The sequence below is a fragment of the Glandiceps talaboti genome, chromosome 14, assembly GCF_964340395.1.
Source record: "Glandiceps talaboti chromosome 14, keGlaTala1.1, whole genome shotgun sequence".
Lineage (NCBI taxonomy): Eukaryota > Metazoa > Hemichordata > Enteropneusta > Spengelidae > Glandiceps > Glandiceps talaboti.
Genome location: NC_135562.1, coordinates 205,652 through 230,137, shown reverse-complemented (window position 1 = coordinate 230,137; position 24,486 = coordinate 205,652). Strand labels below are relative to the sequence as shown.

The 24,486-nt window shown below is 36.1% G+C and overlaps 3 protein-coding genes and 1 long non-coding RNA gene across 5 annotated transcripts; all 4 read left to right on the top strand.

The window, feature by feature from the left end:
- The first annotated feature begins 210 nt into the window (after window positions 1–210).
- LOC144445453 (transcription elongation factor A protein 2-like) lies at window positions 211–6,463 on the top strand. The gene is made up of 9 exons (XM_078135007.1): window positions 211–390; window positions 541–609; window positions 1,117–1,225; window positions 2,122–2,331; window positions 2,867–2,929; window positions 3,403–3,557; window positions 4,330–4,476; window positions 5,188–5,259; window positions 6,292–6,463. Exons 1-9 carry the CDS (start codon window positions 322–324, stop codon window positions 6,298–6,300), a joined length of 903 nt encoding a protein of 300 aa, XP_077991133.1. The 5' UTR covers window positions 211–321; the 3' UTR covers window positions 6,301–6,463.
- A 2,102-nt stretch (window positions 6,464–8,565) lies between these two features.
- Window positions 8,566–12,651, top strand: LOC144445964 (uncharacterized). Of its 2 annotated transcripts, XM_078135617.1 has the most exons (4): window positions 8,566–8,720; window positions 9,852–9,977; window positions 10,650–10,859; window positions 11,402–12,651. In XM_078135617.1, exons 1-4 carry the CDS (start codon window positions 8,687–8,689, stop codon window positions 12,253–12,255), a joined length of 1,224 nt encoding a protein of 407 aa, XP_077991743.1. In that variant the 5' UTR covers window positions 8,566–8,686; the 3' UTR covers window positions 12,256–12,651. The 2 variants fall into 2 exon arrangements, with proteins under 2 accessions (XP_077991743.1, XP_077991744.1); XM_078135618.1 differs by lacking the exon at window positions 9,852–9,977.
- Window positions 12,652–13,639: 988 nt separating this feature from the next.
- On the top strand, window positions 13,640–20,359 carry LOC144445767 (tetraspanin-18B-like). Its single transcript, XM_078135409.1, has 5 exons — window positions 13,640–13,751; window positions 18,607–18,705; window positions 19,181–19,229; window positions 19,878–19,930; window positions 20,246–20,359. The coding sequence occupies exons 1-5, from the start codon at window positions 13,698–13,700 to the stop codon at window positions 20,357–20,359; spliced, it is 369 nt and encodes a 122-aa protein (XP_077991535.1). The 5' UTR covers window positions 13,640–13,697.
- Window positions 20,360–21,425: 1,066 nt separating this feature from the next.
- LOC144445481 (uncharacterized) lies at window positions 21,426–23,377 on the top strand. Its single transcript, XR_013481907.1, has 3 exons — window positions 21,426–21,447; window positions 22,769–22,864; window positions 23,291–23,377. It is a non-coding gene; the product is annotated as an uncharacterized LOC144445481 (long non-coding RNA).
- The last annotated feature ends 1,109 nt before the right edge of the window (window positions 23,378–24,486 follow it).

Genomic DNA, 24,486 nt, shown 5'->3' with positions numbered 1-24,486 from the left:
GGACATCTTTCTTATTTGATGTTTACACATTAATCGTTTGTCTTTATAACCACAAAAAATTAAATTAACACAAGAAATTTAATTTTTGGGGGCCTTAAAAAGCGACTATAAGATCATTTCCTATTAGTGTCTCCGCAAAATGTAGGGTACATAACCCATTCATAATAGTTATGTCCAAGGCCGCCATTTTCCACTACTGTATTTCCTGTTTGCGAGAGCTGGTATCCGCAAAATTTTGGTGTTGTTATTGGTAGATAAATACACTTATAATTTTACAAACACTGTGTTTGGGCCTTAAAAAGCGACTATAAATATACCAAGATGCCCGGTACCGAAGAAGAAGTTGTACGCATTGGCAAGCAGCTTGAAAAAATGGCATCAAATAGCAGCGTAAGTATATGCGTGTAGATTTTACACATATTCAAATGAACGTCACCGCCAAAATATTATCACGTGGAATGTGTTTATTTGGTAAATGTTGCGTCAAATCATTGATATACATACACCAGTTTGAACGATTGTTTGCTTTTTTTTTCTTAGGAGCACGGTAATGCCCTAGATCTATTGAAGGCACTGAAAGAATTACCGATGACCCTTGAAGTTTTGCAGGTGAGGATTCAAAAATATTATTGTCATTCAACAGCTGTCGTTTTGGCGTTTGCCTGCACTACGATGTCATAATATAAGAGGTCATGAAACTGTTACCAGCTCTGAACGTTAGAGACAAGTAGGTCACAGACCTGTGCTAGCATTTTCCTCCTTGAAATAAGTAAGACTGTCAATGTGATTTTCCTCAAATTGGTCCATGTTTGTTCTTTGGTCTTTGGACAGTTTTAAGTGCGTTACTTGCCATATAAATGGTGATTTACATTATGGCTTTCGCCTGTAAATTTTGAAGGTTTTCAGACAATAACTGATGTAGACAGTAGTGGTATTCTACTTTAAAAAGTCTTGATTTGCAAGACTTTGTGTAATGGTAATAAAGGGTTGTATGATCCACAGTTTGTACAAAAGTGTTGTTGACATAGTGATATCATGGAAGTATGGGTTATACTTCCATGGTGATATGAACAACTTCTTACATAACTAAATGTATCCATGTATCCTGTTCTTTAGAAAACCAGAATTGGTATGTCAGTTAATTCATTACGTAAACAGAGTAGCAATGATGATGTCATTAGTCTGGCTAAGTCTCTCATAAAAAGCTGGAAGAAACTTTTACCTGGTGAGTAACACTTTTTACACTTATAGACGTTTCAGCCCAAGATATTTGGCACGTGACTGTGTCGGCCCTAGACATTTTGGAATTACTACCCAAGACAAATTGACATTAGTAAATTTAAAGCATACAGGACGTTCCGGCCCCAAGACGTTCCGGCACTACCGGGAAGACGTTCCGGCACTACCGGGAAGACGTTCCGGCACTACCGGGAAGACGTTCCGGCACTACCGAGAAGACGCACACAATACATGGTATCAATAGACAATGAAATGTTTGATCTCTATTGTAATCGCCGAGCGTTGAATGCATATTAACACTTTTTATGAAAACATCAGGGTGTTAAATGGGCAGGGAAGGTGTTCTCTCTGTGAGTTTCACCGGGTGATACATGTAGAAATTATTTTTAATTTAACACTTTGTAGGTGGAAAAAAGACAACAGAAAATGATATAAATGAATAGTTCAATGATATTTATTTTCACAATGTATGAAAATGAGTACAGTTGAATGATATAGAATTCCTATGCTGTACTTTACACTGTATGTGTGTATAGGTTTGGGTAACCTGGTAACAAGAGGGTGAAATCTGGTAATTTTCTGTACACTTTTCCTGCTTTTTACTGCCATGTATGAAACAATGATACTGGCTTGCTCCTTTTTTTGTTTATAATGAGCCTGTATTGGTGTGATTTTGTGTGTTTTTAGGTATAACTGTAAGGGTTTAAAAATTGTGCTTCGGATATAGCGCCCACTAGTGGCCAAAGTATACAATCTTTTATTTTTCCAATAACTTGAACATGGTCTAAGCTAAGATTGAGATTTTGAAAGTGAACGTAAAAACAGGATATTTCATGCTTCAAGACTCGTGAGTCATAAATATTTTTTATTTTTAATACACAGCTCAGTCATCCAGTAAGAGCAGCAAAGACAGCCAGGACTCTGTACGAGATTCGCCTGATACAAGTTCACAAGATGCAAACACTTCAAAAGATTCAGGAAATGGCAATAATAGTTCAAAACCTACAGCTACCATTACCCCTCTGCCAAAGACAAATGACTCAGTTCGGGAAAAATGTCGAGAAATGCTAACAAATGCCCTCAAAACTCCAGGTTTGTTTGTTAGAAGGTATTATTATTTCTGCCCAGTTAGAAATGTGTACGTATGTTATGATCAGGCATGTTTTTAATATTTTTCAAAACACAAGTGATATGTAGTATTTAATTACTATGAGTTGTTTTCATTGTTACTCTTTACTGCACAGCACAACAGTCACTTGCAATCTACATACATGTAGCTAAAAAATACCATCAAATTTCTTGATATTTTGAAGGTTAGCACAGTTTTGCAGTAAAGTGTCTTAAGAATTAGTTGGGTTTTTTTTAATCCCATGAAAGTTAGCATCAAGTGGAAGATGTAAATTGTTCCTTAGTAACAGGATGTTGGTAATATACTGAAAACATGAATTAAATGATAGTATGTATTGTCCCTAGACCATGATGTTGACAATACAGATAGATATACATACATTATACATGATTACATGTATCTCTATGCTATTATGTTGATAAATGCACGAACGAATTGTATATATTTATTTTTAGCATGCATCAATAAACTCTTGATTTTTTTCCAATGTTGTCACAGTGGAAGACGTTGATGTTTCAGAATTTGGTGATCCTCAAGACATAGCTGCTGCCATAGAAGATTATATCCTTATATTTTGTACTGTAGTGGTACCACTAACTCTAACTCCCGAGCTTGAATGCAAACAATGTTTATAGTTTATAGCGACTTCACTGTTCCACATCCTTGTACAGTCTCTTATGTCATGTTCTACAGCACATAAAATTTTAACCTTTCCTGCCAGCATAAGATACTATCCACCCAAAAATTAATGTATTTATTAAATGAATTAAAAAATAATCATATTCCACTTCCATCTCATCTGCAAAGACCAATCAAACATAGCTTTCTTTGTCATCACCATACATATACCAAAACATTTCCACAACACCCCTCTCCCCTCCCCCACCATTTAACATCTTTCCCCTTTACCTGCCGTTTGACTGTAGCATCACATGAGGCTGGTTTTGTGCTTGATTGACTAACCACATATGTATTGACAGTTATTGTCAATTTAGAAACACAGAATGATTGGTTTACTCCTTGACTAACCACACGTGTATTCACAGAGTTTACAAACACAGACATGAAATACAAGAACAGAATAAGAAGTCGAGTTGCAAATCTTAAAGACAGCAGAAATCCCGGCCTTAGACAAAAAGTACTAACAGGATCTATTACACCAGAAGTAATAGCTGTCATGACCGCTGAAGTAGGTATAGGTTTATTATTTCAAAATGACAGATTTCATAGAATAAACCTCTTCAAGTGTTTGTCTTGTCCAACCCAGTCTGGTATATCTTATCCCTTTGTCCCATGAACAATGAGAGTACCCGTTCACCACACTCACAATGCACAATTTTTGCTATCTTCAAATATGGAAATCCCTAGTAATGTTTGGAAAGTTTTCAATTGAAATCAAGCATTTTTGCACTTCAAGCTTTTAGGTTGACTGCAGTAATCTAGGTCTTCCAACTGGACATGTACCTAAGGTAAATACTTAAGATGGGACTGGATGTCTCCAGTGAGGATAATCCGAGATAAAAAGGTGTTAAATTAGACTGATGAATATTTTATATACCATGCACCATGGAGGTATAAGGGGAGATTATGTTGAACTGTGTGAGCACAGGAAGACTTGCTGTGATATGTTTGTAAAATAGTGGAATGCTGTTAGCAACTGTTTATTATTAGTACAAGTGAAATACAAATCAGTCAATAGATGTATGAAGTGCAGAAACCATACATGGAGAATCGTTTGCCAACGTCTGTGGAGAAACTAATAATAGAATGAAATGAATTGTATTCTAGCACAGATAAGAAACAAATTTCACTTGTCTGTGATTCTAGTATTACCTGCAAACCATTGATGTGGGTATTACTTTTCATTGAAGGTGTTGGTTTCCACTTACACATTAGTACACCCTTGTTTTTCAAGGTTTTGTTTGCCATATATAAATTAGTACACCCCTTTCTTCATACAGGAAATGGCCAATGATGATATGAAGAAGCTAAGGAAAGACCTCACAAAAGAAGCCATTAGAGAGGCCCAAATGGCAACAACAGGCGGAACAAAAACAGGCCTACTTAAGTGTGGAAAATGTAAAAAGAGAAATTGTACATATAACCAGGTATGTGTCTTTCAAAGACATAGCAATGCATTATTTACAACTAAAAACATTGTTTCCTAGGAACTACTGCAAAGCATATTATTTATTCAATAAACAGAAAGAATGTATTCATAAATTATTAGATATAGTATTTAATCCAATACGTTTTTTTTTGTTCAGCTAAAGAAAATACAACTGGCATAAGGGGGCCTTGTCATTTCCAGTCAGAGATGGGTCATGATAAGGCCCCTTATGTAATGAGTATTTATGGAAAAAAGAAAATACAACTGGCATAAGGGGGCCTTGTCACTAAGAGTCAGTGACGAGTTGTGATAAGGCCCCTTATGTAATGAATATTTATGGACAAAAGGAAGTATGATTGTACCTGTAACAACTTAATTTGAAGGAAAACAGGTGCAATGTAAAATTTTGAATGTATTGTATATTATAGTATATTTTCAATACTGGATCAAGAATGACTCAGAGAAGTGTTTCATTATAATTTATATACAACAAGTAGGATGTAAATCCTTTATTTTCCGCTAAAACGCTTACAACTTGGCTTGTAGCTGGTATAGTGCCATCAATGAAACCTGTAGATCTTGTGAGATCATTAGTGTGACATCTTTTCCCGTTGTTTAGCCATAGACTGGTCTATGGTTCACCTGATGGAATTATACGTTGCATTAACTGTTAGGTGATATATTTAGGATTTACTTCATCATTTTTCAGGTACAAACTCGTAGTGCTGATGAACCAATGACTACCTTTGTGTTTTGTAATGAGTGTGGTAATCGATGGAAGGTAAGAACACAATCTATCATTCAAAGTCTTCCCTGCCATTCTCTATTGCAGTGTGTGTATGTGTATGTGTATGTGTATGTGTATATGTATGTGTATGTGTATGTGTATGTGTATGTGTATGTGTATGTGTATGTATGCTATGTGTATGTGTGTGTATGTCTGTCTGTTGGTTTGTTTGTCTGTCTGTGTGTGTGTGTCTGTGTGTGTGTCTGTCTGTCTGTCATGTTGCCTTACATTATTGCCTTGTTCATCAGTGACAATAGTTTAGAAAATCCAGTCTGATTATAAACCAATATTGAAGACATTGAAGAAGCTTAACAGACACTTTGATGTTTAGAATACAGTGAACACAAAGAGTATTACCTGGTGTCTATATGTGATAACACAAGAGTATTACCTGGTGTCTATATGATAACACAAGAGTATTACCTGGTGTCTATATGTGATATTAATAAACAGACTTTAAGTGTACAGTGAACACAAGAATATTACCTTGTGTCTATATGGGATAACACAACAGTATTACCTAGTGTCTATATGTGATATTACCCTGGTAGTTGAGCCTTCTGTTTTCTAAGATAGACACAAACTAAAACTATCATCACTACATGTAGGTACAGCAGTGATAAGCTATTGGTTTAATTATAGTCTCAGTAGGGAGACATCTATGAAAACCAGTTTATTTAGAGTTACGTGAACTTACAGTTCTGTTTTGGGACTTCAAATGTTTATGCTTATCACAGGGTGATTACAGTCACACAACAGAGGAACCACTATCACCCACTTGTGTAATCTACCACATTGAAGAACAAAAGATTCAGTTTGCATCTGTCTTAGTAAACTGAAGGCTGGATTACCAGTGTCATATACACGTGTGATATATGATCATATCAACCCATAGATAGGTATTTGCTTTACTTTTCAGGTGTCACGTACTGAATCAGTCCATTTCAAATTATACAATAAAAGAAAGGTCTAGATAATTAATATTTAATTGCATACTCACAAAATGTCTCTTTCATTCATTTACAGTTTTGCTGATGTCAAAGTATTTTGTAGAGAGTTAATCCAAGAAGAGGCGAGGAAAGGATCTGTAATATAGGATTGTGTTGTAACAAAACTAGCCTTCAAAATGTTAACATACACACACTGCACATATACAGTCAGTGAGACGTATACATGTGTGTGTGTGTGTGTGTGTGTGTGTGTGTGTGTGTGTGTGTGTGTGTGTCAGTCACTGTGTATACACATGCATACATACATACATACATACATACATACATACATACATACATACATACATACATACATACATACATACATACATACACACGTATGTATGTATGTATGTATGTATGTATGTATGTATGTATGTATGTATATGTATGTATGTATATATGTACGTACATATGTATGTATGTATGTATGTATGTATGTATGTATATGTATGTATGTATATATGTACGTACATATGTATGTATGTATGTATGTATGTATGTATGTATGTATGTATGTATGTATATATATATGTATATATGTATGTATATATGTACGTACATATGTATGTATGTACACACAAAACACACATTAAACAAACATGGATTAATGTTGCATATTGATGCACACCTGTTCTTTCTCTCAGTACCAAACTTTTTGTAGGAAGTGACTTGAACTTTTAATGAGACAAGTAACTAAGTAAGTTGATATTTGATTGATTGTGTGAAATGTCAAATAAATTTCTGGGTTGATATTTTCACAGATGTAAATTTGCAATTATGGCACACCATCAGTGAGGTGAATATAAACATTTTGTAGAGTTGTGATAACTTTCACTTGAAAGACAATCTTGATGGCATCAGGAACTTGAAGTAACAGTCAGATGATTAACAAGAATGTGCATTTTACTGGTGAACCATTTTGAAATGCTATTACATGTATATCAATAGAGAAAAAAAATAGTGTCCTTTTGTCCTGTCTTTGTATCAGTATTTTGTGTGCTACAATACATTTATGGACCTGTCTTTACTGCTATTCCTCAGTTTTAGTAACACAGATTACAAGCAAAAGAAACAGTCACCTGAGGGAATTGAGTGAAACTCAAATTATAATAAAATATTACAAATATCTTTTCATCAATGTTATCATTAAACAGCCTTGACTTTTTACTTAATAGAGAAGGTGATATGTGTTTAAATTCTACATCCATAGCAGACTGCATGTGACTGAGACCAGAGGTGGCAGTCATACCTGCAGAAATACTATTGTAATGGTTACATGGTTCTATATATTTTATTTTCATTACTGTTTCACTATCATTGAAATAAAACTTGTTTGAAAGTACTCCTAAAGTGTTCCCTTGTGTCTTCATTTACTATTGTACAAGCTTGGGACTAATGCCTTAGAGAGCTCCTTAGAAGCCTAGAAGGTTGATCTGAAAGTAACCAGAATAACCTAAGGGTCTAACAGCTAGCAGCTTAGAAGGTTGATATTAAAGTAAGTAGAATGACCCAAAGGTCTAGTAGCTAGCACCTTAGACGGTTGATTTTAAAGTACCGGTAAGTAGAATGACCCAAAGGTCTAGCAGCTAGCACCTTAGACGGTTGATTTTAAAGTACCGGTAAGTAGAATGACCCAAAGGTCTAGTAGCTAGGTCTAGGTCACCAAAAAAGGTGATAACAGCATCTCTGTCAGGTACAGCTGGCCAGTGCTCTCATTGTCATGTGACCTTTCATTTTTCATTTGTTCCAGAATAGACTAGGAAAGGGTTTTCTGTGACCATACGAGTACGAGTGCTGTATAGTCTGGTAGTGTATTTTTGTAATGATTGTAAATATTGTCATGTGTGTGCAGGTACACACTGAAATTTACCCTTGGCAATTCATCATACTTTAGAATGTTTAAAATATTACCAGTCCTTGTATATGATAAAGGAACTGGAAGAAATTGAACAACTAATATGAAATTGTTGACATATTGCCCAGAAACCTGCCAAACCTAGCTACCACAATTACTTTGATGTTTGCAGTATTTAAAAAAAGTATTTGTGTCTTTTTCAGTTCCACAAATACATCTTTGTCATGACTACACTTACCGTCTTTAAAGATTTGTTATCGTCGTAAACCACTAGCCTTTTTACGGCAGCGCTTAAGAAACGCCTTCACTTTTCGTTGCATCAACGGAAAAAATGCGCTGTGGCTTCCGAGAATGAACTTTGTCTGCGAGACATGTCATTCGCGGTTGTTGACATAATTATGCATATATCACCTGGTAACCATGATGCGCATGCCCAGAGGTTTTCAGCGTAAGTTATTATGTATGAAATGAGGGCTTCGGTTCGATTTGATTTAGAATTTGAAATCAAATCATTCCTTTCCCCAACAATTTGGTAGACGAAAAGCAGTTCTTCTAAAACTAGACTTCAAAAGAAATGGATGATCGTGACAGGAACCGAGATCTCGCAGGTGAGTCTCTACTTTTGGCAGTAAAGTAAGGTTTTCTCTGGTGAACTTCCGCCTTGTACTTATCTTATATACCCACGTAGGCCTACACATTATACATAATCAATATACAAATGTATATATGATTGAGCTTAGATAGATATGTGAATAAATACGTACTCACCTCAGGAATTAATAATTATTCATATAGCTCTTGTTTTTTTGTATGGAAATATACATATATTTCGTATTCTAAGCATTCGTTGACATATGCCCTTACCCTATCTGATTAAAATCTGATTTGGCGAATACGGCTGTTTCTTTGTTTACCTCTTTGTCATTCGTTTAGTGTCCTTTGTTTTTGGTTTACTTGTTCCGGGAGTGATCGCCTAGGAGGGCCCTTGTCTTCCATTAGTTGTTGTTAAACGCAATATAATATATTAAGCATATCTGTACATGTACAAGAAACACTTCAGAGAAAAATCCACATCAAACGCATTAGTTTTATTTGAAATATATTTATAAATTGTTCTATATATTCATTGTATTTCTGCTCCGTTGAAACTGCTGAACTGATAAATATCGATCCGTGACGAGAAGGTAATATATTTTGTACAACAGGTTGTTGTTGTATACATTGTATAACAACAGTGTTTATCGACAAGATAAACGTTGTTATCGAATAAAGTCCATGACCCTAAGAAAGGGTCAATTACTAAGTTTATGGCAAGTAGCAAGCACTGGTTTTTAAAGCAGGTCCTTCTATACCAATCAACCGATCGCGATTTGTCAATGAAATCCCACATTCGCATGGTGCATACGATGTACATTGCATAATTTCTTTTATTTATACACATATGAAAAATTCATATGTATATGTATGAAACTTGCTATCTAAGTTTTCTTATTTGTCTGTGGTTTTGTGTGCAAATTTCCGTACATGCATGTGCTGTCTGTTCTCTTCCAAGATTGCCAAGTGGAGGTGATGGGCATTCGATGCCCTGATGCCCGTTACTATATAGGTCGTCCCTCGTATGATTTGTGATGGGCATTTGATGCCCTGGTGCCCGTTACTATGACTCTATATATAGGTCGTCCCTCGTATGATTTGTATACACCATGATTGCCAACAAACATTTAAAAAATCTTTTTCAGCTGTTTCCGAGTCAACAGTCAAAGAGTTTGACGCCACCCGGGCCCTCGGGAAAGAGGTATCGTTTCATCGACAAAAACTTGAGCAGATCGCTGATGACGTCAAGAAAATACTTGAGGCACAGCCAAGTAAGCTGAAGTGGTTCAGTGTGTCCATTCCACAGCAGAGATGAACACTGTTCCCTTCTATATAAACACATGTATTTAAACAGTTCGTACGGTAATCACCGATCGGAAATGATCGGATAAAAACTATACTGCGATGAAATTCAATGTAACGTACTACAGGAGAAATAGTGAAATAGGAAAATGTGCACAGAGGCTGGTGGTAGCTGTCGACAGTCGCTCGCGCCTTTTTTTCCTACGTTTTATCTAAACTTAAGTCGTCGCCGCGCTCCGATCCGGCGCAACACTACTATAATCGCATACTGATATCGAGGGCCGAAGGCTCGGGCCTTCAGCGATTATATAGTAGTATTGCGCCGGATCGGAGCGCGGCGACGACTTAAGTTTAGATAAAACGTAGGAAAAAAAGGCGCGAGCGACTGTCGACAGTCTAGCTGGTGGCTGCATTTGTCTATGCACAGACACGTAAGAAATAACTTGTCTGTGGTTTAACTGGTCCTCGTAGTAAACAAAATTGTTTTACTATAATTTGTAAGACACATTGCTGGAACAGTACTAGTAAGTTCATTATGATGCATGTTGACTTCTTAAAATGTAAACTGAAAATAGCAAAGTAATCAATAAAAGTCAATATTATGCAATTCACTGTGTTTTATAAATTCGTATTTCCCGTAGAAATCCATGTTGTAATCGGCGACAACGTGCACAACGTGCAGATTGGTAACAATAACCAGATAGGAGATGCACCCCCTGGTGAAGATGATGGTTTGGATGACGCCTCTTTGGGTGGTAAACTCGGTAAAAATGACTACGCAGAATATCAAGGCGAGGCAAACACATTATCGAGTATTAGTGCAATGGGTGGAGAAGTATACGATCGAATGGGTAAGATGGTAGTATTAAATACGTAATTGATTTGTCTTCAGTCTTCCGGTAACCTGAACTAATATGATATTAAGAGATATAAACGATTCTATGACGTAATGTTTTGTACGTCAAAAATTGTAGAGGAAATTTCTATACTGTTGAACTGTTCTAACATGTCAGAAGACAATTGTAATGTCACTAGAAGGCATACATTATTACAATACAGTACTAGAATAGATTTTATGTAAGTGTTTTCATTTGAGTAAAAAGTTTTAAAACTCTGATTGTGCCACTCTAACGTTTTGTCACTGTAGTTGCTGCTGCTGCTGTTGTTGTTGTTGTTGTTGTTGTTGTTGTTGTTGTTGTTGTTGTTGGTAGTGGTGGTGGTGTTGTCGTCGTCGTCATCATCATCATCATCATCATCATCATCATCATCATCATCATCATCATTATTATTATTATTATTGTTGTTGTTGTTGTTGTTGTTGTCGTCGTTGTCGTTGTTGTTGTTGTTGTTTTTAACGTTGTTGTTGTTGTTGTTGTTGTTGCTGTTTTTACAGATGCCAGACAGAAGTCTCCATTAGCTAGGAATGTAGAGGAACACAGACTACGATGTAATGATAAAGTATTCACAGCTATAGAAAATAATGACATTTACAACATGTCCGAATATCTAAAAATAGCAGATTACATGGCAACCAAAAATGGATTAACATATCTCCATTACTTGGCTTTGTATGACAGGCCTGAAATGGTAGCATCTCTTTATGCTCTAGGCAATTTCGGTCGTTTGTTGAAAGTTCGTGTTGGACGCGAATCGAATCTTGACGACATTGTCGGAAAATCGTCCACCGAGATAGCAAAACGAATGAAACACAAAACACTTAGCAAGATTATCAAACGTCATATTGAATACGAAAAGAGTTTGAGTGGTCTGCATATCGCAGCGAGGGACGGGGATGTCGAAAAAATCACAGAGATTTGTAAAGCAGATCATGCTGAAGAAAGCGTTGACATTCGTGGATCCATTGGCAACACACCATTTTATTGCGCGTGTGTCAGTGGTAAACTCGACGCAGTTAAAACGTTACTTACTTACGGCGCAAATATTAATTGCAAGAATAAATGGGGAGACACGGTGCTTCATCGCTCCGCAAGGTGGGGACAGTACGAAATTGTCAAGTTCCTTCTAGAACATAGCACAAAGGATGTGGACTCGACAAACGTTGAGGGCAGTACGCCATTACATATGGCAGCCCAATATGGAAGTATACCCACAGTTTTAAAGTTATTAGAATTTGGCGCTAACCCAAGAACCAGAAATGTAAAGAAGATGTGGTTACCCTCTGATTACGCAAAAGATGGAAAACATGCCCGTGTTTTCGACATACTGAAAGAGGCCGAAGGGGATTGACTTGATGAAATATGAAAATCGTGTACGAGATTTAACTTGCGTTCCCTCATTATAGTACTACAGTACTACTAGCCTTACCTAAAGAAAGCAACATTCGCCGAAAAACTCTGCTTGTTTTACATTTTTTCAGAAATTGTACCGTACCATTTTTATCACATGTTTATTTGAAATAATACCCTTAAATTACAATGACTTTTGCCGGTAGACTCTCCTCCTTACCGTCTACACAATGAGTTGATGTGACAAGTGATGTTAATCCTGATGAGATGGGATATGTGCTATACAGTGAACAGCATTATCGTATTTATTATGAAAGTTATTACTTACACCCCGTCCCGTACATGCAAATATATAGTTCAACACACTTACACCCCCGTGCAAATATATAGTTCAACACACTTACACACACACACATACACACGCACGGACGCACGCACACGCACACTGTCTTCAATATTGTCTACCGTACTAAATTGTAATTAATTAAAGTCCTAATTTCTTCATTTGATTTACTCTGTGATTGTGCGCTTTCTTTCGCCCTCTAGAGTGTGCGCCATAAAATGAAATCTAAACGCGCGTAGAACATTAGTATAGAATTTGTTCGTTCCAGTTCGTGTAACGCCAACGATGCACACCACCAATACATCATTCTCATAGATCTAAAGAAGTGCAGGCAAAGGTAATACTCCTATAATGATTTATTTTATTTAAATATATCCCACAGTTACATCATTTATTCCTTAACTAAATATTTCCAACAATGTACGCTTACACATGTTTTGTTCTCATCGCCTAGTACGTCACTGCCAAGTAGGTGATCTATTGTCAGTAGATCATACGCTTCTGTTAGCAGCTTCCGAACTCAAACACGAAAGTTAATTTAGCACTTGGTGTAGACGTCAGATTTCCCATATCTATCGATTTTTCACTGAAGAAGATAATGTAATTTGCTATCAGTAAGTTCTATTACATCATAAACATGGCATTGAACCACTGCGATTGATGGAGAAGTTAGACCTGGCATGTGCAGGTTTCAAGTTCTTTGTACGAGTAACGATATCGAATTACAGCCAGCTAAACTGGTCCAAAATATCGTGTTTCAATTTATTGACGAACTGGGAAACGTCAGGGAAAGGTCACCCTGGCTACATTTGTAGAAAAACTGGTGCGATTTTTGTTGTCCACACTTCTACGCAACTGACGGATTTAAGAGTTAGGTCTATCACAATAACCGAATCAATAGCATACTCCGAGGCAACTCAAAAAGTCACCTACTTTCACAATTTCACGCCTTTGTTTGCTATTCAAGATTGGATTGGGTTCATGTGACCTTGCCTAAGACGAGGAGCACAAGTGTCGATTTAATAATTTGGTGATTGCCAAAGGAGTGTTGAAAGTCTCAAAGAGGAGTCATTCCAAATACCTGAACTCTGAGATAAAATATGGCCGCGTTTTGTGTGAAGGCGCTGCTATTTGTAATCAACTTCGTTTTATGGGTAAGTATATTATTGTATGCCTACTATGCACACTTTCCGACTAATGTCCTGAGTTTGTGTAAAGAAGCACGACTTTTTCAATGACCACTACTTTGTTTTTGCTAAGGTTTCAGGATATACCTAAACACTAGATGATGCGAATATCTTGAAATTCCCTATAAAATGTAGGAAATTTTGTCATTATTGCACCGGAGAATTTGGTCGATTTGTCTTGACACTAGATGATGAGTTTTTAGGATGTCAGAACCACCTGTTGTATGCCAAGCATTTGATTTTAGTTCATTATCATTATATTAAGTCATAGACGTTAGAGAGTTCTACAACGTCTATGATAATGTCAGTCTCTCTGTCTCTCGTTTTCTGTCTCTGTCTCTCGTTTTCTGTCTCTGTCTCTCCCCCTCTATCTGTCTCTCTATCTCTGTCTACCTGTCTATCTCTCTCTCTCTCTCTCTCTCTCTCTCTCTCTTTCTCTCTCTCTCTCTCTCTCTCTCTCTCTCTCTCTCTCTCTCTCTCTCTCTCTCTCTCTCTCTCTCTCTCTCTCTCTCTCTCTCTCTCTCTCTCTCTCTCTCTCTCTCTCTCTCTCTCTCTCTCTGTTACCCTGTTATTCTGTTAATGCATATCATTATTCTAATTCTATTCTCACACTTTCTGCCTGTATAATTTAATGTACTTTATAACACAAATATCTGTTGAGGTGTTGAACCACTCTCCTATTCATACAAGAGTCCTGCTATTGTAATTAATATTGCAAATATTAGAAGCGAATATTTATATAGCAAAACAATTAGTTTTCAATATTTGCGTACCATATGCACTATTGACTAGTATAACCTGTAGGTGTACACTAAATGTACAATATGAGTCGATGTTTTCTTGTAACGACGTATGGTGTAGAACGAGGTCAGGAAACACCATACGTCAAACAATTCATATTTACCATCGAAAATGCAGTTGAAAAAAATTATAGTTATTTTACTTGTTGTGACCCTACTACTACTACTACTACTACTACTACTACTACTACTACTACTACTACTACTACTACTACTACTACTACTACCACCACCACCACCACCACCACCACCACCACCACCACTACTACTACTATTATTATGCATGTGTGTATATGTGGAAATAAGTTATTATTTGTACACATTATATGATAGAATTACTCTATCGCTACAGTTTTATTTCTCTAAGTCGAAAGTAATTATCTCTATGCAAAGTTGAGTATGCAAATCTTAGGCTGAATGGCTTTGAATGTCAAGTAATTTACTCCAAATTGATAACGTAAATTGATAACGTAAATTGATGCGTACAACTTTTCAATTACTTGGATACTATACACCAAATTACTTCAAAACGCCTAGTTAGGTGTGAAACTAGTTAGAAATTCAAGATAGTAATTAATTAATTAATTTATTAGTTTATTTACTTTATATATATATATATATATATATATATATATATATATATATATATATATATATATATTATATATATTCAAATTATATTTCATAGCGAGAAATGTCAGGAGATACAACATATGTTTCTTCTGATTAAGGTGCAACCTAATATAATTAATATGTTTCATAATTTCCTATTAATTCATACTGTTCTTTGTGAGAGTGATTTCACTCCTTTTAAAGAGTGAATGTTCAGAGATATACACCATCAAGTGTTTCGGTGTTGAATACATACATGTGGCTTTGGCTGACGTCTCTTATGAACGAGACGACTAAAATACTATGGGTCACACAAACATTATAATACCACCTCAATGTTCAGTGTTAATGCAGGAGGAAACCGGAGTACCCAGGGTAGAATCAAACTGAACGACACTCTGCTTCTTACTTACAGCGTGGTAAATTTACCCCGACCGTAGTGGTAAGAGGCAATTGGTTTAACCACTCAGCCACCGACAACCCCTTTTGAGTATAATTGTGAATCATTTTATATTGTACACATACTCTACGTAGAAGTCGACCGGATTACGCTGAACCCTTGGGTCACTCTTCTTAATATGACAGAGACTTTCATCTACACAAAGACCCCGTGAAATTAAATCTCTCGTAAATTCGAGTCAGCAAATAATTCGCCGCCAATGGGCATACTTTGTCTTAACGTATTGTATGCCATTATACGTACTGCATTGTCACATGACAAACACAGTCAACTTTTCTGACTTATTCACTTCGGTGGTATGTAGTAGTTGAGAAAATAACCAATACGTTTAAAACTTTCAACGTGGTGACAGCGGGTGGATTAATAGCTGTAACACAGTGGCTGTCAGTCAACCAACACATAGTTTGCTGTAACACGGTGGCTGTCAGTCAACCAACACATAGTTTGCTGTAACACAGTGGCTGTCAATCAACCAACACATAGTTTGTTGTACGTAACACGGTGGCTGTCAGTCAACCAACACATCGTTTGTTGTACGTAACACGGTGGCTGTCAGTCAACCAACACATAGTTTGCTGTAACACGGTGGCTGTCAGTCAACCAACACATAGTTTGTTGTACGTAACACGGTGGCTGTCAGTCAACCAACACATAGTTTGCTGTAACACGGTGGCTGTCAGTCAACCAACACATAGTTTGCTGTAACACGGTGACTGTAGGAATCACACATGTCTGTTGCGTTGTAGGAGTTCCTTACCGTAGAATTAGAATACTAGTAAAAGCACAGAGAAATGATAACGATGATGATGATGATGATGATGATGATGATGATGATGATGATGGTGGTGGTGGTGGTGGTGGTGGTGGTGATAGTGGTGGTGGATGGGAGGGGGAGGAGATCAAACTTTTCCAAAGAATTACATTATTTTTCCTTAAACCAAATGACCAACAAACTTAAGTCGGCCTAATAAGCTTATTTGGAACTGTGAATTAATCAATATGTTGAAAAGGAGACGAGGAATGACCAAATTGTCTCTGAATCAGAGGATTTGGCGTAATTTGAATTTTTTTATAAAGCTTATAACAGGAATGCTCTTTTGATGACTGTTATATTTATGCAGTCGCGATTTTTCAAAGAATAATCGATATCGTGTAAAATGTGAAGCAGTTGTTGCTCTCAGTGTCGGATTTAAATACTACAGATCCATGTTGACAACAAATGTCGCATAGTGAAAGCAATATAAAATTAATGTCAATTTCTTCCTCTGAAATAAGACAAAGTCGACGCCATACTTTAACCTATCAAGAGTTGGCACAATTCTTACAAGACATATTTAGTATCTTATGGTGATGTTTTTTCATATAATTCTCGATGTGTTTAATCATAACCATCCTAAACCAGATGCATTCTTGTTCCGTCTTAGAGCTTATACTTCAAGTAGAAAGAGTTTACAATTATAGTACAACCTATAAAAAGGTGACAGAATGGTTTCAGGACAAGTTTGCTTGTCACGTCTGTACACAACATAGAATGAACGTTGTTCGTGTCCATGTAAACATGACCACACACACACACACACACATACACACACGCGCGCGCGCACATACATACATACATACATACATACATACATACATACATACATACATACATACACACACACACACACACATACATACATACATACATACATACACACACACACATACATACATACATACATACATACATACATACATACATACATACATACACACATACATACACACTTACATAATACAGACAGTCAGACAGACAGACGGACATTCAGACAGACATTTAGACAGACATTCAGACAGACAGACAGACAGACAGACAGACAGACAAACAGACAAACAGACAGACAGACAGACAGACAGACAGACAGACATACAGACATTACCTAAGTGGCCAGAGTATGTTGTGTGGAATTTACTTGGAGACATAAATATAGGTTATCAATTACATCATGTACTTTACATCATGTCATAGCATGTGCAGAGTTAACCACTCTACATCACGGAATGCGTAGACATCAATTTTAACAAAGTATATAATGTCTAAAGATACACATACCTAAGTTCACAAATGAAGGATTTTACCAGACTGACGTCCGAAATCTAGGCTATATTACATACATACAATAGGATAACAATTTGTTTTTCTCCAAATACCGAGTCTTGGTACGTTTCGTCAGAGGGGGAGGGGGGTTGGGACAAACAATGCATTTTTTGGAATGTAAAATAAATACCGCAAGTTCAAACCTGTTTCTGCTTCCTTATAAAATGAATCGAATGTTGTGTTTACGGTCATGTTGTAAATAAAAGTACGTATAATGGTCGTAAAGCTTGAACTGGTACTGACATCTCCGTCAACATACCAGGGTAATATCGATTTCTGGATTATTTTCAATGACATTTAGACAGGACTCTTGTCTGTATCCATTCTTAATCATGGTAGCCATTAACAGTAATTGTTTTAAAACTCACAAAACATCTGGAAAATACGAAAGTGTATTGCGTTGGATTGACAATCTTAAATTAGCGTTGGTACCACTGGAAGGCAAACAGACAGGCAGGCAGGCAGGCAAGCAAATAAAGAGATAATCACTGTACTCTTTATCGAGATCCAGAGAGTAGAGAGACACCCTGAAGAGAGCGATACAGGCACGTGCTCTCTCTCTGTCTCTGTTTGTTTGTTTGTTTGTTTGTTTGTTTGTTTGTTTGTTTGTTTGTTTGTTTGTTTGTCTGTCTGCCTCTCTCTCTTTCTCTTCTCTCTCTCTCTCTCTCTCTCTCTCTCTCTCTCTCTCCCCCCCCCACCACAGATCTAGACAATAAACTAGTTAACATTCGTATTAGGTTAATTTTTTTACAGAATAACACGGTGTGACTTATTAATATCAAAGCAATGACTTTGACACTCTTTTTGTAGTTGATAGGAAGTGGTTTGATTGGTTGTACTATTTACATATTGGTATCGGAGCCAGGTACATTGCCCTATGCTGAATTAGAGCTTATTGCAGGTGCCAGGGTACGTATGATGTCCATCATGTATTTCAACATTGCATTGAATATCTATTGCAATTTATCAATTTACATCTCCTTGGATGCTTTTATATAGTAATGAAAACTTATCATTTGTTTGTTGTACATACGTTTGAGGTTAAAAAGCGGATCAATTCACTTTAGAACAACCACATCAAAGCATTTTGTCGATTAAACAGTGTACATGTATGCATGACATGTTTTGGAGACTAACTACCTATGCCCCGCACAATATTGCACGTTATATATTGAAGGTTTTTGTTTAGTCGACCTATCTTTGGCGCTTAATACTTCGATGTCGCGTGTTTTTTAAGAGTAAATTGTTACGCCAAACCTAGAAATGGTGATTTGTTATTATACAAGTTGTGCGCTACACTTCTTGATTTTATAACATGAATTATATATAGTAATAATTGATATATATTTTAGATAATTGGTTATCTGTATTATATGTTTTACAGGCATTATGTTACTGTGTCATAGCGTTGGGAGCCTTACTCTTCATTCTAGGTAAGAATTATTAGCTTCTCTTGCGTACAGAATAAATTATAATTGAAATCTGAACACCAAACATCTTCCCACCTTTTTCATGCTATTCTCCTTACTCTAGCGCGTTAATTTATTCATTTTAATGACGTACACACAGATATTCAATTCAAAGTTAACCTGCCACAAAGTTAACCTGCAACAAAGTTAACCTGCCACAAAGTTAACCTGCAACAAATAAACACAATGTTAAACAAGCACAAGCTGAGTTTATAAGCTTTTACTTACAGAAAAATAATTTACTATTCAAGCATAATGTTTCTCTTTCTATTTTTGAGCAGTTACGCACGTGGACCCTTTTCTTGTATATTTTGTTTGTCAGGGTAAAAGACTTGACAAGTTCAAATCAAATATTTATTTTGTCAGGGTCAAAGACTTGACTAGTTCAAATCAAATATTTATTTTGTCAGGGTCAAAGTCTTGACTAGTTTAAATCAAACTATTTCTGTGATCCTGATATGTTTCTTTGAAATATACATATGTCTTTTATTATTGTAACTAATGGATACGATTTAGTTCAATTCAATTCAGTGATTGGTTTAAACTTATAGTTTAACTCAGGGTTATACATTTTTTTGAAAGATTTAAATAAAAACTTGATTTTCGTTGCAGGCTTTTTGGGTTGCATTGGAGGAGTAGCAGAAAAGAAGGGCATGTTGAAAGCGGTAAGGTACTCGCATCTAATGTTCAGTTTGTACCTTCTTTTTGTCTGAAACCACCGCCAGTCTTCAAGTTGCAGTTTTTTTTTTTGTTTTTTTTTATGGTTACCTGATGTGTCAACTGCGAATACAGTAACTTACCGGGTTGATTAGCGTCCTCTAGTGATTTCTGCATTGGAATTGGAGCAAAACTTCTTTGTGGGCTATAATGATATTTTTATGAAACCCCAGTGACCGTGTTTTCGACACTTTTCTTCATACGAACTTGATCTAATACTTCCAAAGATGATAAACTGAATTAGGTTTTATTACATCTTGTAGTACATGGGATTATTAACAACGTTGTTCATGGGAGAAGTTGGAATGGCTGTTCTTATTTGGCTTATGGAATCTCAGGTAAGGCTATGGCAATTTGTAAACATTAATTGTTTGTAGTCAGTTAAAAAGCAAGGTTTGAAATAACTCCTTATTTACACTACCGGCATCATTTGATTGCATGTATGAGTCATTATTTCAGATTGCATTCGGTTCATGTTTTGATACATATACCCATGAATTGATATAGTATAATATCAGTATATCCAACTAAACGTGTGTAACATCTTAAAACAGTGCACATACAATGTTGTGTTAGTTACAACTAAACGTGTGTAACATCTTATAACAGTGTACATACAATGTTGTGTTAGTTACATTTAAACTGTTGGCCAAGTGTTACCACTAAACTGAAGTTGGTCACAAGTATTTATTGTCGATTACTATCTTGTCAGACTTTTTGTTGTAATTTTTTCAATAAAATGGACGTATTAGATCTATCACTCCACACATGCATTCTCTGAACTAGTACAATACAGATATCCCAATGTACAGAATACAATAAACAGTAGCTAAACGTGGTGTTCAAAAAAGAAAGTTCTTAACAGATTATCAATTGTTTTGTGCTTTGGAAATTTAGTATTCATTATATAATTGTTTCTTTGTTTTCGGGAGGTTTTATAATAATTGTCATGAGATGTATTTAGAGAAGTAATTGTTTATACAATAAGTGCAATCTGGACGTTTGTTGTTGCATGTTATTATTATTGAACATTTAAAAAACAGAGGTTTCCTGATCCTTCCCATGTACTCTTTTTGATGATTTGAAATATGATTTATTTTGAGTAATACATTTTTAACCAATACACACAATATATTTTTGATAAGGTGGGAGCTTTTGACCGACTGCAAATAGTCAGTCTTGTTCACTCTATGATAGATGACGCTGTTTATTATCAACTGCAAAATGTCAGTCTTGTTCACTCTATGATAGATGGCGCTGTTTACTATCAACTGCAAAATGTAAGTCTTGTTCACTCTATGATAGATGACGCTGTTTATTATCAACTGTAAACAGTCAGTCTCGTTCGCTGCATGATAGATGGCGCTGTTTATGGTTTATTTTGTTTTGATTACAGTTCATCACTTATCTTCAAATGGGATGGGACTACTTGGATGAAACAACCAAAAATCTTGTTCAGAATCAGGTAACGCTATTTGTGCCAAGTTGTTATCAGGTAACGCTATTTGTGCCAAGTTGTTATCAGGTAACGCTATTTGTGCCAAGTTGTTATCAGGTAACGCTATTTGTGCCAAGTTGTTATCAGGTAACGCTATTTGTGCCAAGTTGTTATCAGGTGGCGCTATTTGTGCCAATTCCAAGTTGTTAAGGTAACGCTATTTGTGCCAATTTGTTACCGAGTTATCGAGTAGTTGAAAACTAGTTTTATACCGCGTCTTCACTGCGCAGGTAAAAGAGTGTTCTAATATCTCGCGTAGTGAGACTCGCTTACAAACAAGGGTTAGCATAACTTTGACCTCGTATGGATTTATAAATCAATTCATGACAGTGATTTTACCTATTTTTTATGACCCAGGCAGTCAAGGAGAGCGATACACCGATCACCGTGTATTGAGCTCGGTATGGACAATAACAAGTTTCGGGACAGAAAAATCAGTAATTGTGGGTCAGAATTATTGTGTTTTATTGGGTATGATTAGGATTATTTATAGATAGAATAGAATAGAATAGAATAGAATAGAATAGAATAGAATAGAATAGAATAGAATAGAATAGAATAGAATAGAATAGAATAGAATAGAATAGAATAGAATAGAATAGAACTTTATTGTCCATTTACGGAAACTTTCCTTTCGCTTCACCAAAATATAAAAGGCACATTAAAATACATATACACACTAAAATAATTACAGTAACACAAACGCAGTTACAATCCTCCAATAAAAGTATCCTTCAGTGTAGATCTTTAAAAAAATTGTCAGAAGTTTAAAATCACAGGTCTGAGTTCGGTATGGTTATTACACTTGGTATAAATGATTTAAAAAAAAATGTTCTTGTGCGTTAAAGGTACTCTATATCGTCTTCCTGGAGGTAACAAATCAAACTGCGAGTACAAAGGATGTGAGGTATCACTAACTAATAGATCTTATACTATATAAATATTCCGAACATATTTCATTTCGAACAAAGACCTGTGACCTAGTGTTAAAAGTTACATCGGTAATAAACGAAAGTACTATACACAGCTGTACAGAGTTCAACCACTCCAGTTGCGATAACTCGGAAACATACGTCGTGTAGATAATTGCAGCACCACCAACAGAGGTATTTTACAAGGTGTAGCCAGGCTTTAGCTTGTAGAAATGACAATTGTTTCAAATCACCATCCGTTACATATTATACTGATGATGAGATAAACACAAAAGCTACAATGTCAGTGTCAATGGCATTCCGTTATAATTAAAAGTTACACATCAATAACACTATCATGGTATAATCCCTTCTAGCTGAATTGTTGTGGGTTTCTGAATTACACAGAATATGAAACTGCCATCTTACCCTCCTGCTATGTGAATGTCACCGATGCCAGCACTATTTACGATGTGAGTATATAACATTCTTGTATCTTCCAGTTCGAAATGTGTTTATGACATGTCTATTTCCGAACCTATGATCTCCATTGCTGTTCTCACTTTGTGACATGTCTATTTCAGAACCTATGATCGCTATTTCTGTTCTCACGTGACATGTCTATTTCCGAACCTATGATCGCTATTTATATTCTCACTTTGTGGCATGTCTATTTCCGAACCTGTGATCGCTATTTTTGTTCTCACTTTGTGACATGTCTATTTCCGAACCTATGATCTCCATTGGTGTTCTCACTTTGTGACATGTCTATTTTCGAACCTATGATCTCCATTTCTGTTCTCAGTTTGTGACACATTGACTCTAATGAATCGGGTGTTTCCTTATTTTAAAATAGTATACACTTGTATATAATTTATTTGTTTCATTTGTCATTGCAGGTCGGTTGCTATGACAAGCTTACTGAGTACATTACGGACAATTTGGTGTATTCAGCCAGCATCGGTGGTTCATTGGTATTCCTTGAAGTACGTATTTAGAATAATAATAATGACAAGTAGGAAAATGTCATTGCTTAGTTTATCAAGTTTTTACCATAAAACCTCGATTTTTTACTGTAGTAAGTATGAGACCGTGAGAATCTTTTGAACATGCAGCAGGAATTAGGCCAGAAAACATAAACTTGTGCCCCATTACTAATGCATTAATTCCCTGCAAGCCAAATTCTAGACAGTTTTTCAGTTATTATTACTCGCTACACATACCTATAGTGGCACAACTATCTGATATGATATGATATGGCGCATAAAATTAAAGCTATCCCCTGTCCTACCAGGTCCCCATTTATATAGTTAGGTTGACAGGGTCATTGTAGTGGTTTTAATATTTGTTTATTGTTGTATTCATTCTATATTAGCTTTGTCTATGTTATTATTTGTTCAACTTTAGATCGTTGGTATTCTATTGTCGTGCTACATGCAGAAGGCCATTGGAAAGAAAAACGACGTAGAACCATACGAGAATTCACCAGGACCTTCTAGACGTGGGCATTCAGGTATGTAATTACTTGTTAACGTCAACGAATAGTTACGTTGGTGAAAGGACTCTACCATGAATTTCATGTTGATGCTTTTACCAAAGACTTTTTTTTAAAGTCATCACTGCTCACGCACTTAGCAGATTTCATTTACAGAGTACACAATGCAAGACGTGTTTCTTCTGTTTTATCGTATTTGCCATCAAACTTGTTATTTTTTTGAAGAGATAAGAATAATACCATCATTTATCTTGTCTTTCTAACCAAAATGTCTATTTCTCTTTTCAACACACTGACATCACCACTCTTCCATTCTGCCAATTACCTTTTTAATTTGCTGTAATGCCTTCGTACACATCATGGTCACACCAAACCCCATCTGCATACTCTCATCATACCTAACTTTACCACTCTAACCTGGTTGTGTTCAACCGGATCCACCCATCTACCATGGTAATACCCAACCCAACCCATCTGCTTACCATCAACACACCCAACCCAACCCATCTATCGTGGTAATACCCAACCCAACCCATCTGCATACCCTCATCACACCCAACCCAACCCATCTCTCATGGTAATACTCAACCCAAACTATCG